At 38.0% G+C, this 15,406-nt stretch overlaps 1 protein-coding gene across 4 annotated transcripts in view; it reads left to right on the forward strand.

The window, feature by feature from the left end:
• Window positions 1-1,202: 1,202 nt before the first annotated feature.
• tpm2 (tropomyosin 2 (beta)) overlaps window positions 1,203-15,406 on the forward strand; it is a 35,781-nt gene continuing 21,577 nt past the window's right edge. For 2 of the 4 annotated variants that reach the window (XM_042508924.2, XM_042508922.2), the window contains exons 1-3: window positions 1,203-1,476; window positions 6,119-6,244; window positions 14,599-14,732. In XM_042508924.2, coding sequence (XP_042364858.1) covers window positions 1,363-1,476; window positions 6,119-6,244; window positions 14,599-14,732 — 374 coding nt within the window. In that variant the 5' untranslated portion in view covers window positions 1,203-1,362. The remainder of the gene's footprint in view (window positions 1,477-6,118; window positions 6,245-14,598; window positions 14,733-15,406) is intronic. The other 2 variants (XM_042508923.2, XM_042508920.2) reach the window with 1 other exon arrangement.

Below are 15,406 nucleotides of genomic sequence, written 5' to 3' on the forward strand. Positions count from 1 at the left end.
TAAAATCAGATACTTAAAGACTTTTACTCAAGTAATATTCTAATAGGTGACTTTAACTACCAAAGACATTTTCTGCTAAAAAAAAAAATCTGATCTTCTTCTCAAGTCTGGTTTCAGGTACTTTATCTACCACAGTACTGTGCTGCACATATTTGAAGTACTTGTATTTTCATTTCATGCTACCTCCAGTCTTCTATATTTCAAAGAGTATAGTTGACTTATTATTCTAATTATTAACCTCATTACTTGTAAAGAAGTATTTTCATGAGAAAAAGAATTGCCAACTTTTTAAAAAAACATTGATGTCTGTTTCTTTCTCTCTTTTTTTTCCCTCAAAAACAGGGGGTGTTTCCCCCCCTGTTTTCTTTATAGATTTTTCTGCATTAGGTATTTTTACTTTTATTATTTTAACTATATTTTACTTACTTACTTTTACTTAAGTGGCAATACAGGTATTTTACTTGTAACAGAGTATTTTCACAGTGTGACATGAGTACTTTTACTAGGGTAAAGATACTTCTGCTATCACTGCATGTACTTTAGTTAAATTTCTGAATACTCCCTGACCACAGTTAAGACTGTTTGTACTTTTTAGGAGGAAAGTGCACTGTGAAATGTGACAAGTTGATTTTGCCAAAAAAAGTGAAGATTGATTGCCTTTAAAAAGGAAAGTAAATATAGATATTAATCTTAATATATGTTTACCTAATTTCTAACTAATAACTATTCATATAAATATATATATATATATATATATATATATATATATATATATATATATATATATATATATATAAATATATATATATATACACAGTATATATCACAGTAAACTTGGTTTATTTAAGTTGCTAAAAATTGGAAAGATTGATTTAATTAAACTTAACTTTAATTTAATTAATAAAAATTAAACTTAACAAATAGGTATTAAGTAAACATAAATTAAGTCTTCTAGTTATATGTACTTTTTTACTTTGTTATGGTGAAGTCTTTCCTCAGAAAAATCCTGAATTTGGTTGTATTATGGAGTGTTACCTTTGCTGTGTCTCAGGTGGAGAGCTGACGCGTCTGAATGTGATTTATTCCCACATGCTGCAGACAGACGTCACGCGCACACACTGGACAACTCTCGCTGCCTAAATATGGACAACGTCCCCGTGCGGATCCTTGCTGGAGAAAAAAGTGTAGGGCTCATCCAGCTGGTATTCCATCCTCGAACTCTCCCCGAGCCGCTCAGACAAGCCGCACGCGCGCTCCTGTCCACCTCCGTCCCTGTCACAGACCGGTGCCTCTGTCTCAGTCTCTGTCCGGACTAACCCAGCACTCTTCTCCCTCTGCTGAGAGCCCACACCCCGCAGCACCATGGAGGCCATCAAGAAGAAAATGCAGATGCTGAAGCTGGATAAGGAGAACGCGATAGACCGGGCAGAGCAGGCTGAGGGGGACAAGAAGGGAGCAGAGGACAAATGCAAACAGGTAGTCCATACAGAGATGGAGACACACCACACTTCATTCTCACCTGGAGTGAAAGGCAATGTTGCTCTTTACTGTCTTGGCATGGACATTTAATATAAGTTGAAGATATTTGAGAATGTCTTTGTCGTTAAATAAAATGCAGAAGATACAGTGTTTCCAGAATAAAGCAAAGGGAACTCAAGCAAACAACTACATAAAAGTTAGAGAAGTTTGAGAAAAATAATCTTGAGCAATTCTGTAAATCAAGTTTGTCAAGAGTTCAAAGCAAAGGCTGAAGAAAACTGCAGAGTTTAGTTTCATCCAGGAGGGGCTGGGCAATATATGGATATGTCTAGATTTTGGCAGGGGAGTCTCCAGGACTTAGAGACATTTGGGACTTAGCCTGGACCTCTGTAGAGGCGATCTTCAGTTATTTTTTATTTATTTATTTTTTTTTAATGAAAAGGCCTTCAGATCCCAGATTAATTATTAATTGTGATGAGAAAAATATTAGTAGTTATTAGTAAATAATATTAAGTACAGAATAATTGACAAATGCCATCATTAAAACTTTTTAGACTCAAGCTGGAAAAAGTGTATGTTATGCTGACAGTGGTGGAATGTAACTAATTACAAGTACTTAGTGTTATGCTCTGAATTTACCAGAATGTACTCTGTGTTCATAAAACTGATGATTATTTATCAAAAATCTTGTTGTGTAAATATTTGCTAAAAGCACCAACAGTCAACCCTACAATATCTTCTCAATATCTGTGTTGGGGTATTTGATCGAAGATATCATGATATTTGATTTTCTGTGTATTACCCAGCCCTGGTTCCAAGGCATGGTGGGTTGAATCAGTCAGACCTTGACACCTTCAGGAGGGTCTCCAAGAGCTGAGGCCCAGAAAGGGTTAACAACTAAGAAAAATCCCTTGCTCCCTTAAAGTATGACTTTTTATCCCTTTGTTAGTCACTGGATGGTCAAAAGATGACAGAAAATGAGGGCTTTACGCTGCCACATTTGAAAGAACCTCCCACCTGTTTGCTACCTGTGCACAGTTCCCCTCATGGTCAGGAAATACCAAACCTGACAGGGCTCGAACTCTCTCAGCAACTGAACTCCTGTCACAGAGCAAATTTAATCCTCTCGTGGCACAGTGCCCTTGCAGACTTGATGTGATGATGGTGAACATGTATGGTACGTATGACCACTGTGTGTGAAGGCTCATTGTGTAAGTTCACCATCAAGTATACTCAGATTTTTTGCCCCCTGCTGCATCCAGCCACCCTTTCCAGCTGTGGAGTGAGAAATTAGACATGTCTTATAGTTTCAAGTGAAGAACACAGTGCTGTTCCTTTATGGATGACTTGCAGTTTCTCCTGCAGCTCCACTGTGTCATTTACAAGATCAGGTTACAATCAGAGAATAGATGGCAACTTTTAAACTTTGCAACTGTCCACATAGCATTAGTTCCCGTGGGATCCCAGGGCAGAGCTTTTACAATGCGGTCACAATCACTTCCACTGCAGGGGAGCATTTAATACTGGCATGTCTATTTCTGTTCCCTCTAAAGACCCCCACCTTCTTTGAATTGTTGCTCCTCTCACAGAGACAGTCAAGGCTGTTGGATTGGGAGTTGCCACAATGTCGACCGTAGGATCAGGACTGTCCCGGGCTATTTGTGACTGAGAAGCCTTACATGGATACAGGCTTGGAGACACTGTCAGAAGTGATATAGAAAGGACATTTGTTCTGGGAACATTGTGGTCGGGCCACATCGCTGTCATTTACAATTGGCTTTTTATAGTTCTCCAAGCTGTTGTTGCAAATGGCAACTCGCTGAAACAATCTTTGCAAATGAGTCATTGGGAAACAAAAGCTCAACATCCAAAATGGATGACGAAGCAAGAAAAGGCTCAGAAATCTGCTCGTTTGAGTAATATTTTCTGTTATGGGGTCATTAAGATAAAAAGGGGTTTATCATTTAGGAAGCATGAATATGGTCAACAGATTTAATGACAATCTTCCTAGTGGATCAACATTAGACTGTACCAGACCGCAAGGGTTCATCCTCTGGGGAGCTCATTTAATTTCGTAGTTATATGACTCCTAGACTTTGAGATTTTTTGTGTATGATACAGTATGGGGTTGGTTGGCGGGATATATATATTTATGCTGCATATGATGTTTAATTGAGAGGGCAAACTTTTGGATTTTGGCCATATGTACATGACACACTTACTGTCAAGGCCTTGTCCACATGTAGATGGATATTTTTTAAAACAAATAGTTTTTAGTCAGTTTTGGCCTCTTATTTGCACAAATTTGGAGATTTTTAAAGCGTCTCTAAGATAGAGATTTAGATAGAGACTGTGTATCAGTGTGGACAACATGTGTTTGGGAATTAATGACATCAGCTCAATCTGCACCTGCCCATTGTTGCTATGTGTAATGAGCATTCCTTGGTGCTAAAGGAAAGGTCAGCAGGTCACCAGAAACATTGGCAATCATCCTGCGGGCACCGTGAATGTTCAGAGCAAAGTTCAGGGGAATCTGGTTGGAAACACTAGCACCATTGTCATACACAAGGAATTAGAGGTAGAAATATCGAAATTATATAAAATATAATGCTGCATGGATCACGTTTCTTACTTCATACAGTTGCAGTCACTGCAGGTAGAGTATATGCAGCAGGGTTTGACAAGAAAGAGAAAGAACGTGTGAAAGAAGAAAGACAATGTTTCTGGTCTTACTTTGTAAGTTTTACTTTGTAAAAATAAGACTATTGTACCTTCAACAGTGTTACAGTGCAATGATAAATAAACAGAGTAGTGCAGGAATGAGTCCTAAGACGTTGAAATGAGTTAGCATTTTAGCACTCCTGGTCGTCGTCTCAAAGTCAATGGGTTTTTGGTTCAATGTCTGAAATAAGGTCTGTGGTTAACGCAAGCTGAAGAGACTGTCATGTTTTGTTCGTTGGCATACAAGATGCCAATTATTACCCCATTGTGAACTTTGAAGCTTTTATTTATCTAAAAGAGGGCAGTTGCGAACAAGTTGCTAAATGAGACTACAGAACATCATCATGCAGAACAGGGCTTTACAGCCTTGTGGTGGCGGTGTAAAGTCATGTGACCGTGGTATATTTTGTTTTAAGTCCAACGTTAGCTTTGTACACCTAGAATTTCCATTTTCGCTCAAAGATTCCCAAAAATAGTGTTTATTAGTGAGGATTATCTTGCTAACCAAAACACGTATGTAAGTATTATAAATGTTTGTTTGCCAGAGTACTTATTTTTGGCAATAATTCAAAAATCAATAGAAAAATCCCATAGGCTTTTTGAGTAAGCCAGGGCAATGCTAACCTCCCAAACTACCTACAAATAAATATCATCCCTGCATCACTCTATAGATTGCACCAGAGGAGACATTTTTCTTAGGTTGATACAGAAGTTCGCGTCACCCTGGTTCCCTCATCAAATACCCTTTGGGATTTTTCCAATTTTGAATTTTGAATTGTTGCCAAAAATAAGTTATGTGGCAAAAAAACATTTATGCTACTTACATGTTTTGTTCAGCAAGATAATCTTCACAAATGAACATGACTTTCAGAATTTTCGAAGCCTCAATGTAATTTGCCATAAGTAAAAAGCTAATGCCAGTCTATAAACAAACTAGACTACAGTCGAGTCACCACCACCAGGCTGTAAAGCCTCTCTCTGCGGGATGACGTTCTGTAGTCTCATTTAGCCTCTAGTTATCAACCGCCTTTTTTAAGACACATAAAAGCTTCAAAGTTCACGGTGGGTTATTTACTGATGCATTTTATGTAATAGAACAAAAAGTTAAAGTCTCTTCAGCTTGTGTTAACCACAGACCTTTTTTCAGGCTTCTAACCAAAAACCCTGTTGACTTCGAGATGAAGAGCATTGACTTGCTAACTCATTTCCAGGTTTCCGGTGTCGCTAAGGGGGTACTCTTTTGGAATTCTCTTTTAAGGTTGGCATAGATTGTAGTGAAAGATGGCTGGATATTGAAAGAGAAAATAATGACATGTTTTGGTTTAAAAATAATAAACCAAAACCACCATCTTTCCTGAACCATAACTGAAGTGTTTTAGCAGTCTTCAGGAGGTTGGATGTAGGACATAAACCCTCCTCTCTTTCAAAGTCCTGAGCTTTGTATGTCCAACCTTTCACCTTAACTCCTTCTCCTCCATTCAGATGTTCCAAAAAGTATTCAGCAAAGCAAATGATTACATAAATCTATAATGACTTGTTCTAAACCACACACAGTAACAATTAACTATTTATTTTAACTTAAATTAATGGGTCCAGGTTGCCTTCGAATTTGAAGTTTAATGAATGTGATAAGACAAGTTGAGGTCATTTTGTAATGATTTAACTAGTCTTCTCAAATTCAGTCAACTTACAATTTTAAGGGAGACCAGATACATACTTTGTTTTACATTAAAACAAAAAGTTTATTTTTACAGTGCAGTGTTGAAAAGAGAATAATGCCCTTAGAGTATATGCTGCAAGTTTAGTGAAAAGAGTTCCAGTTATTCTTGTTTTAAATAATTTCAGTATTCTCTATGGTTGTCTGTATCAAAGACAAGCTTTCCATCTCTCTGACGTTCTGTGTTTCTGCTCTGTGCAGCTGGAGGAGGAGCTGCTGGGTCTGCAGAAGAAGCTGAAAGGAGTGGAGGATGAGCTGGACAAATACTCCGAGTCACTGAAGGATGCCCAGGAGAAGCTGGAGCAGGCTGAGAAAAAAGCAACAGATGTGAGTGAAGGGAGCTGATGCCATAGCTCACATTACTGCAGAGACACAACTATATTAAGACCACATTAACCTATTGTATAGTGCGGTCACATTTATCCCTTCCACAGTAACACAGGTGCCATCTACATGTGCCATCAATCTTTTATATACTCAAGCTGTTTCCTTCATGTGGTGTAAAATGTGGCAGCAGGCTGTTTAACTCAAATGACTGCACAGTTATAAATTTAGACCATCAGGGACATTACCAGCATTATATATCAACAGTGTCAAGTCTTAGCTCCTTCCATGTTTAAATATGTACAGAGCAGTTTGTTACTGTCAGTCAAATGTTATACTCCCATATTTCATGCAATAATCAGAACCATTTTAATGTTGACCTTCAGGAGCAGAATTTATTTTTGTGCTAAATCTCCAAAGTGTCATCAATAGTTCCAGTTGAAAACTGCTGCTGAGTAGCTGCCTCACCGCTGACAGCAGCAGCAAAGAGCGTATTAAATCTGTCATGTGCAGTATCATATTCTACCTACATATCATAAAGCTTGTCAGCACCTCAAATTAAATGCCATCCGTTCTAACCAATCTGAGGAGCTTGGCGTAGATTTGGTTGCTTGGCACCAGGCTGCAGATGCTGCGGCTGCTTGGGCTGCGAGACTGAAATTCATATGGAACGCTTTCAAGTTAAAAGATACATCATACATCGTTACAGCTGCAGGTTATTAAAGCATTGCACAGGAACAGTAAAAACACAGTCATGCAAATATCACACCAGAGGAATATATATCAATAGAAAAATAAACTATAGCAGAGTATAGTGTATATCATACACCGACATTAACCTTAAGTCAGCTCAACTGTGCCAAGTATTCTCCTGTTACACACAGTGTTGAACACATTTCAACAGTTAGACCAGAAAATAAGACAATCCTGTCTCAACTATTTCTACCACTTTAGCTGGAAAAACATGCTGTTGGCCAAACCAGTTTGTAAAAAAACAAAAAACCAAAACACACATACCAGGAAGGTTAAAGGATAGTCTCACAGTTTTTCAAACTTGTCTTAACAAAAAGTCAGATGTCCATCAAAAAAGACCTAAGTAGACTTGGACTACAACACCAAAGACTCATGATTTCACTTAGACTTGAGCCTCTTGACTTGAAAATAGTGATTATCTTTGACCCAAACCCAAAGATTAAAAAGTATGGTATATAAAAATGTATTCAATTTTATTCAATTTATTTCCTGTCATTTTCTGAATCAACTAATATGAATGCTATTCATTCTGAGCAAGTTAACACTTGAGTCTCTCTCCTACTGCACAAAAATCCCACTATAATCTGCTAACGTCTGGTTTTTTAATGTAATGTGAAAGGTTACAATCAGCATTCACACTCAGGTCAAATGACTTTGCTGTAGTCATGGGTATTTATCGCCTACGGCTCAGATCGGCATTGACAGAAACACAACACCTGGGTGAACGCACTAATTTTAGCCCCATAACTAGTGAGATGCAATGACACAACGTCACTAAATACTGTACATCTCCTCTGAAGCAGCGCTCAAACATTGATCCAAACTAGTCTGCTTGAAAGTGAGTCTGTTTGAAAGTAAGAGATATATAAAGAGAAGTGACCCTCCGCAAAGTTTTCACAGACCTCCATGCTGCTTTCTACTGTTTATCTGTTCTCTGGCCTATCCTTAATGTCGAACGTGAAACACCAAAAATAACACACATACAGAAAGGCTTACATGTCTGCTGTAGAGCCCTGTATACATCTCTGCTCTACTGGAAATGGGAAAGCAGTCTATAGTCTATTTTTTGTGGGTTTACCCGTGTTTAAAAAATCTGTGTACGCATGCCAATTTTGTTGGAAAAGACCATATTACTTCGTCATATCCACTTTGTTGGATCCAATCTGACAGCATCCAATCAAGTTGCAGGAGAGAACCACAAAGAACTACCGTTACGTTACTGGGCACCATATGGAAAACATTATACCAGAAATAATTTGGGTCATGTCCCATACAAAATCTACTCACTTGTCAACAAAAAGTGGACTGCAGTATTCAAAACATACAGGTTTAAAACTACAGACGAAGACTAAGAAATTTCTATATTTGACTGACATTTGCATTTACACAAAGAAGGGTAAATCAAGACAAATATTTAACACACTCAACATTAACACATTGAACAAGCTAATACTTAGCTAATGTTAGCTTAACAGCAAAGTAACTTTTAATCAAATAAAAGCAAATTTATCAGGACACCCACTGGCTGACTTAGTAGAGCGGGCACCCCATGTACCAAAGCTATGTCCTTGCTGCAGCAGCTGCAGGTTTGATTCCTACCTCGGCCCTTGGATGCATGCCATCCTCTCTCTTTCCCCCTTGCACGCTGAGGCTTTCCTGAGAAGATTTAAAATTGGCATTACTTTATTTCATTTTGACTTGTTTAGGTCTTGAAATTAACAAGTTAGGACTTGGGACTTGCCTATCATGACTTGAGTGGAAAGACTGGAGACATACTTGGAACTTGTGAAAGAATTACTTGGTCCCACCTCTGATACAAAATCCATAGCCCTTTTCCCATGTAAAAATGTTTTCTTAAGCAGTTGTTCCCAACTCATGGGTTCCAGGATTCTCTTTTCATACACAATAAATTAACACATATTCAGCAGTATTTCACAAAAAGTGAACAACACATTGGCTTAAAACACAAAGAAATAAAACATGTTGCAAGAATAAACAGAAATGGGACTTCAAAATAAAAGTTCTGTGCCAGAATTTCACAGTACTTCAAAATAAAGGGTAATTTTTTTTTTTTTTTTACAAACTTTACATGTTCAGGAGTCACTTAAGGTCCTTTCAGAATGGACCCACTCTTGGACCATGACCCACCAGTTGGAAACAACTGTTCTAAAGTATATCTATCTGAAGCTAATATGAGGCTATGAGTCACAAGTTAAAGGCTTTTTAGCTCAAACCTCTCTTCTCACTGTCCTTTCACTGCAGCTCAGCAGGGTAAAAACAAAGAGGAACTTTTATACTAAAAAGATTTAACCGTATTGATCTCTCGAAGAACCTAATGGTTTAGCTTTACACTCTGGAAGGAAGTTAATATAACTTTCTACAATGACTCAGTCAGTCTGTCGACAGTTTACATTCTCTAAGCTTATACTCAAGATGTTCTTTGTAGACCACGGTCAGTAATTTGGAGAATAAATGATATTTATGCGGGTTTCTATGAGTCATAGCATTTATGACCAGTTATAGTGCAAAATATAGAGCGACACAGAGAAGAGTGAGACTCGCTTTATTTGTCCTAAGAGCAGCGGGACCTTCCTGTGTTGTGTGCTGTGATCCTGTGCTGTTACCAAAGATGGAAAAGAATTGAGGCAATGCATGATTTTGTTTATGCTTCCACTGAGCTACTGAAGGTGGTGTTCACTCCAGCATGGACATCACAGACTCAGAACAAGCTCTGTTCACAAACACATACACATGTACTGCACATGTAGCAGGAGGTATGATGCGAAAAACTTACTTTACAAGAGAAGTCTGGTGCCATTTACACTCAGCACTATGTTTTAAATAGCAGCATTAGATTAATTAGTTTTTAGTTTAGTTTGGTTTAGTTTAGTTTAGTTTAGTTTAATTAGTTTATGCATGATTTTTTCTCTCTCTCTTTCTAAAAAAATATATTTATTGCCTTTTTTGTTCATTTGGAATAAACATTCACAAACATTCACAAACCCCATTCCTTCAAGCCCACAGGACAAATCTTTCTCAGTGAAAGGAAAAACTTATACAAACATGTATCAATCGTAGACAAAAGTAAATAAATTAATAATAATAATAATAATAATAATAATAATAATAATAATAATAATAATAAGTTTAACATACATACATGTTTAAAATTGTACATTGTTGAGGTCATACGCCAAATGTGACTGAAGTCTTCAGCAATGAATATTTTTCTGATGAAGAAAACGTTGAAGCCTGAGCCAGATGAATCTCTGAATGTTCTAAAGCCATGAGTCATTTCAACAAGCAGAGTTCAGAGAGTACACTGGCTATCACTATGGGACAAATGAGGCATACTTCACAATGATTTAGCATTTTCATTGATGAAAAGAAAAGATGAGCTTTATACACAGAGCAAAATTGACTCAATGCATGAATGACAGTTCAGGGTACCGCTTACAATGTCAAAATTTAAACAATGATAACACAGTACAAACTGGTGCGTCAGTTTTTAAGTACAAAACAGCTGGAAAATATTCTTTAACAAGTGTCCATTTCCTTTAAGTGACAATCCCATTTCGTCCAGTATCTTTCATCCCTGTCTCTCTGTGGACAGAGGGTGTTAGATATCTTGTCTATTGAGTGTAGGCAGTCAGGGCCATAGTGTGTGTTTCTCCCTACACCATTTGATACCAGCTTTTTTTTACAACACAACCATTAAAAGTATTTAATAGGTAAATGTTACTTTTTGCAAACCTTCACTAATAATTCCATGATTAAAAGAGAAAAATGACACATCAATACTAAAGGCCAGGTTTTTTCCAAAAGTCTGTACATGTGGACGGCACCAAAGTACAGCATGATCTGCCTGTACTGATCCACACTCCCTACAGCAAGAGCGCTGGATCCCAGTTCATTTAGATTTCTGCTTCGAAGTTATAAAGAACCAAATCAACAAAAATCCCTCTGGGTCAATGACCTGTTGGAGCTGCACTGAGTCCAGCAGATATGGAGCCACAGCTCCTCGTGTATCTCCATCCTCATCTCTGTTTTTCCAGTGCTGCCTAATATCATTTTTTGAGTTTTTGCCCATTGAAGTGATACTTTTGTACTTTCACTAGGGTACATTCACCTTCATAATTCTATATATAATAATCTATATATAGCATCCTAACAGTACAATAATAATCATTTTGGGGGGGTTTCAGGGTTTGGACCTCTGATCACTCTCAGAAAAAAATTGTGATTTCTGAATACCTATAAAAATCCTAATCTAGACAGTTCAGATGACTGGAATGGATTCTTAGAGTCATCAAGTTCCCACTTAGGGACCGTTTACACAGTAATGGTTCTTGCATGAAACATTACACTTTTGTTGCAGTTTGGCCTTTCAATCACATGAAAACGCGGGGCCTGAAAACGCAAACTTTTGAAACCGGATTCAAGAGTGTAATCTTTTGAAAATTACAAAGTAACGCCGCCAACTACTGGCTTGGCATGCACGTTATAGCATTCACTGTTTTTTTGTGGATCCATGTACACGAAGATTGTTTTCATTATGTTCTCATAGTAAGGCAGATTTTTTTACAAACATAAAGGAAAGACTTTTATGTTTTTAGTTGGGCTGTTGTCGTCTAAATGTGGCCTTGGATTAGTGGGTCCATTACTTATATCTGAGATCATATAATACTGGTATGAAGTGTGGATCATAAGCTGGTTAACTCAACTCTTCACCCTGTCAATACAACTCAACAGCAGTTGTTTTATAACTCATTCATCTTGGCTTCATAAGTTAACTGTGCAGATAAATCGGATTTCCCTTTTTTTGCAATATAAACCCTGAACTGCGTTTGTCCTACATTGGCGTGTGTGTTTTTGTTTGAGGAGGACCTCTACTGGGAGGGCTGTAAATAGATTTAATAATTCAGGAAAGATACTTATCTTAACTGTCAGTCCTTGCTGCTGAGATCCAGAAGGAGCAAATCCCACCTGTCCATATCATCATGGATGATTCTGTTACTCCAATAACATTTAGAATATCCTGGGAGGAAATATCTCTGGATAAGATACTTAGCAGGCTATATGGTATATACCCACTAATGGTGTACCTATTCACCAGCTCTTGGGTAGAGGTATACTCAAATAATACAGCATGGGTTATGTATTCAAGAAAATATCCTAGAATTTTTCCTATGATTCTCCTATATATTTTATATTTATTTTATAAACTCATAAGCAGAGCAACTCCTGGGCTTGGATTTTGAAATATTACGACTAACACATCCTTTATCAGCTGATTTAATTTCCTACTCCTCCTTTAGTTATACCCTACAAACGTCTTTCCTGTCTAATAGGCTGGCCCAGAGGTGCAATCAAAGGGTTAAAGAGGGTCAGAGTAATGGGTCAGTCTTGCCAGCATTCTTGTTGTAAAGCTGTACTGTTTGACTGGCTGCCATTCATTATTATCACAGCAGTTGAAGATGAAATTACTTTTCTGCCTTTGATAGTGATAGCTTATAAAAAGCTGAAAAAGCTCAATATTTTTAAAAGCTGAAAAGGAAGAAACAAGAAGCACCAGGCCGCTGCATGGATATATTAACCTATAATACACCCATGCTGCAGCCAGGTGCTTCTCTGTTTACATGCTAGTATATTAAAAGTCTTTTTTTCCATCTAAAAACACAGTGGCATCATGACCAAAACATTTGATATTTTTAATTAGGACTGATATTGGTTAAAAAATCAACCCGATGAAAGATTAAAATCATGTTAATGTGTATAGCCTAATATTTCTTAAAGCTTGATTTTAAAAAGCGCATTTTGTGCGTAGAACGCTGCGAGTGAGTGTAGCCTAATATTAAAGCGGGCCCTGAGGGTTAAAGAGCCGGACATTTTGATATTTGAAATTAAGCATACATGTAATATGCAGCAGTCGACCAAAAAGCATATGGAAGGGTGGTAAAGATCTGACAACTGCTGAATCAGCATCCATGCAAGTATTGTGCCTAAATGTAATTCATGCGCACGAATTATGTAAAATTAAAATATTAGACTTCAAGTTATGGAGGCTACTACCAGACCCCGTACCATACAGTCTATAGTCCCTATACTTGATGTTTCCTGTCATTTCAAAATATGAGGCTTATTCATAATCGCTTTATTTTGAAATTTAACCGGAAGAATCGCCGTTACCACGGAAACACGGTGACGCCTGAGCGAAGCAGAGTCGAGTCTTGACCCTTGATGTAGAGGCAGCATGGCGACTTTACAGTCTGTGGATGCGGTGAGGAGGAAGATCCAGAGTCTGCAGGAGGTAGCGTATGATGCGGAGGAGCGAGCCGAGCTGCTGCAGAGGGAGGCGGACATGGAGAGGCAGGCCCGAGAGAGGGTAACCCCGTACACCCCGACAACACCTCCAGCCTCACACCGGAAACCACACGATCCTTCAGGAAACCCTTAGGCACTCTCACGCTAAATAGCATGAAAGAGAGACCACTTTTTAAATTTGAATGTTATGTTTGCGCTAATATAAATATTATGTCGAAACTAAGAGAGGGGCGCTACACATTCTTACACTATTTCATGAGGGAACACACCTCGACACAACACAGGAAATTTCAGTATTACTGCAGCTGTTCTCCCTTTTTTAATCATAGACCGACAAATATGACAAAGTTACCCCAAAGATGTCCAATTCTTCCATATGCAGTCCATGAGCTGGACAAGATGACAGTAGCCACCACTCAATGTGGCCAAATATACTTAACCTTTTTTTTTAAAGGCATATTAATAATTTTGAAAACCAATGACATCATGGCAGTATATTGGTCTAGTGTGTCAGCCAACTTTCCCAATTTAGGTTTACTTTAAAAGCCTTTATTGGTGTTTTACTACATTATTTTGATATCATTTAAAACTGTAGGATTCTCAGCTTTTATTCAGGCCCAATGGTGAGTCTTTACCTACATTTTTTCTGCAATTTCCTCTTAACTTTAGTCATTGTTTTAGCACAGTCACAGCGAAGAACATCACAGGAACCAACCCAAAATAATCTCTACACTTCAAGGATTTAGTAAATGTACCTTATTTAATTAGCCTTTCTGAATGTGAAGGCTGATTCTGTACAGACAGTTGTGCTCTGGCTTTGCCATCTGTAAAAATAACACCATCATCATCATCATCATCATCATCATCTTCACTTCTTGAGTGCTTCAGGACCGACTCTTCTTTTTTGGTGTTATTTTTCTTTAATAATCTCTTCTGCGTCTTACTTTCAAGCAGCTAATACAACCTGCTTCATTGTTTGTATTTTTTTCTACCCTTTCGTTTTTATTTAACATATATATATATGTATATATATATATAGAGAGAGAGAGTTAGAGTCATTGAGTGTCCCAGGTTTTACAATGCCGATTATTTAGTCACACCTTATGAACACTCAGATTAGGCTAGGTTGTTTTGATTATGTTTTTTAATTAATAAATATTTAATACATTGTCATTATTGCTGCAATCTGACTAAAGGCTTATATTTATAGTATAATGGATATGTGTGTATGTGTGTGTGTGTGTGTGTGTGTGTGTGTGTGTGCGTGTGTGTCCCTACAGGCTGAGGCAGAGGTGGCATCTCTAAACAGGCGTATCCAGCTGGTTGAGGAGGAGTTGGACAGAGCTCAGGAGAGACTGGCCACCGCTCTTCAGAAGCTGGAGGAGGCTGAGAAAGCAGCAGATGAGAGCGAGAGGTGAAGAGTGCAGTGTCACTGCAATCATTGAATCATTCCGTTTGTGCTTCAGTTAGTTACAGGACTAGATTAAACTGTCACTGGGCCCAGAGCAGCCAGTTATATTACAGTGAAATAGTACAGCTTCCATGAAACCACCTAAAATAATCAATATCAGTTTTAGTGTAGTCTGCGCTATTTTTCGAATATCTTCACTGCTTTACCTTGCTGTAAGACAGCTCTTACTGAAGGGATTTGAAGCTGTTTTATCAGTAGTCTCCACTGAGAAACAGTCATTTTACTCCACTGAACGGTAGAGCTGCTGCTATACTGCTGCCTCCATCAGCTGTTGTGGAAGCTAAAGAGGAGACCAGATTCAAATATAGTCAAAACTTACAACGATATTGTTTTTTTTATGTGGATAAAATATATGCAGCCCCGTCCACAGCAGGACATCATTTATCCTCTGTGCCGGTGTTGGACTGTACTTTATTTATCAAAGGAGGGGTGGCTGGAGTTTGACTTTTTCATTTAAAATAAATATAAAATACTAGTTTTTGAAGCTGTATGTCCCTTACCTAAGCCAAAATTAAAAACAAAAGTCCCCCCTCAGTGCTTACATTCTTTTAAAATGTCTGACCCGTTTTGCAGCACCCCTACCCCCTTCTTAAGGAACAAACAGTCCCTATCTGTAA

The sequence above is a fragment of the Plectropomus leopardus genome, chromosome 20 (genome assembly GCF_026936395.1).
Source record: "Plectropomus leopardus strain MGB_pleo_1.0 chromosome 20, ASM2693639v1, whole genome shotgun sequence".
Taxonomy (NCBI): domain Eukaryota; kingdom Metazoa; phylum Chordata; class Actinopteri; order Perciformes; family Serranidae; genus Plectropomus; species Plectropomus leopardus.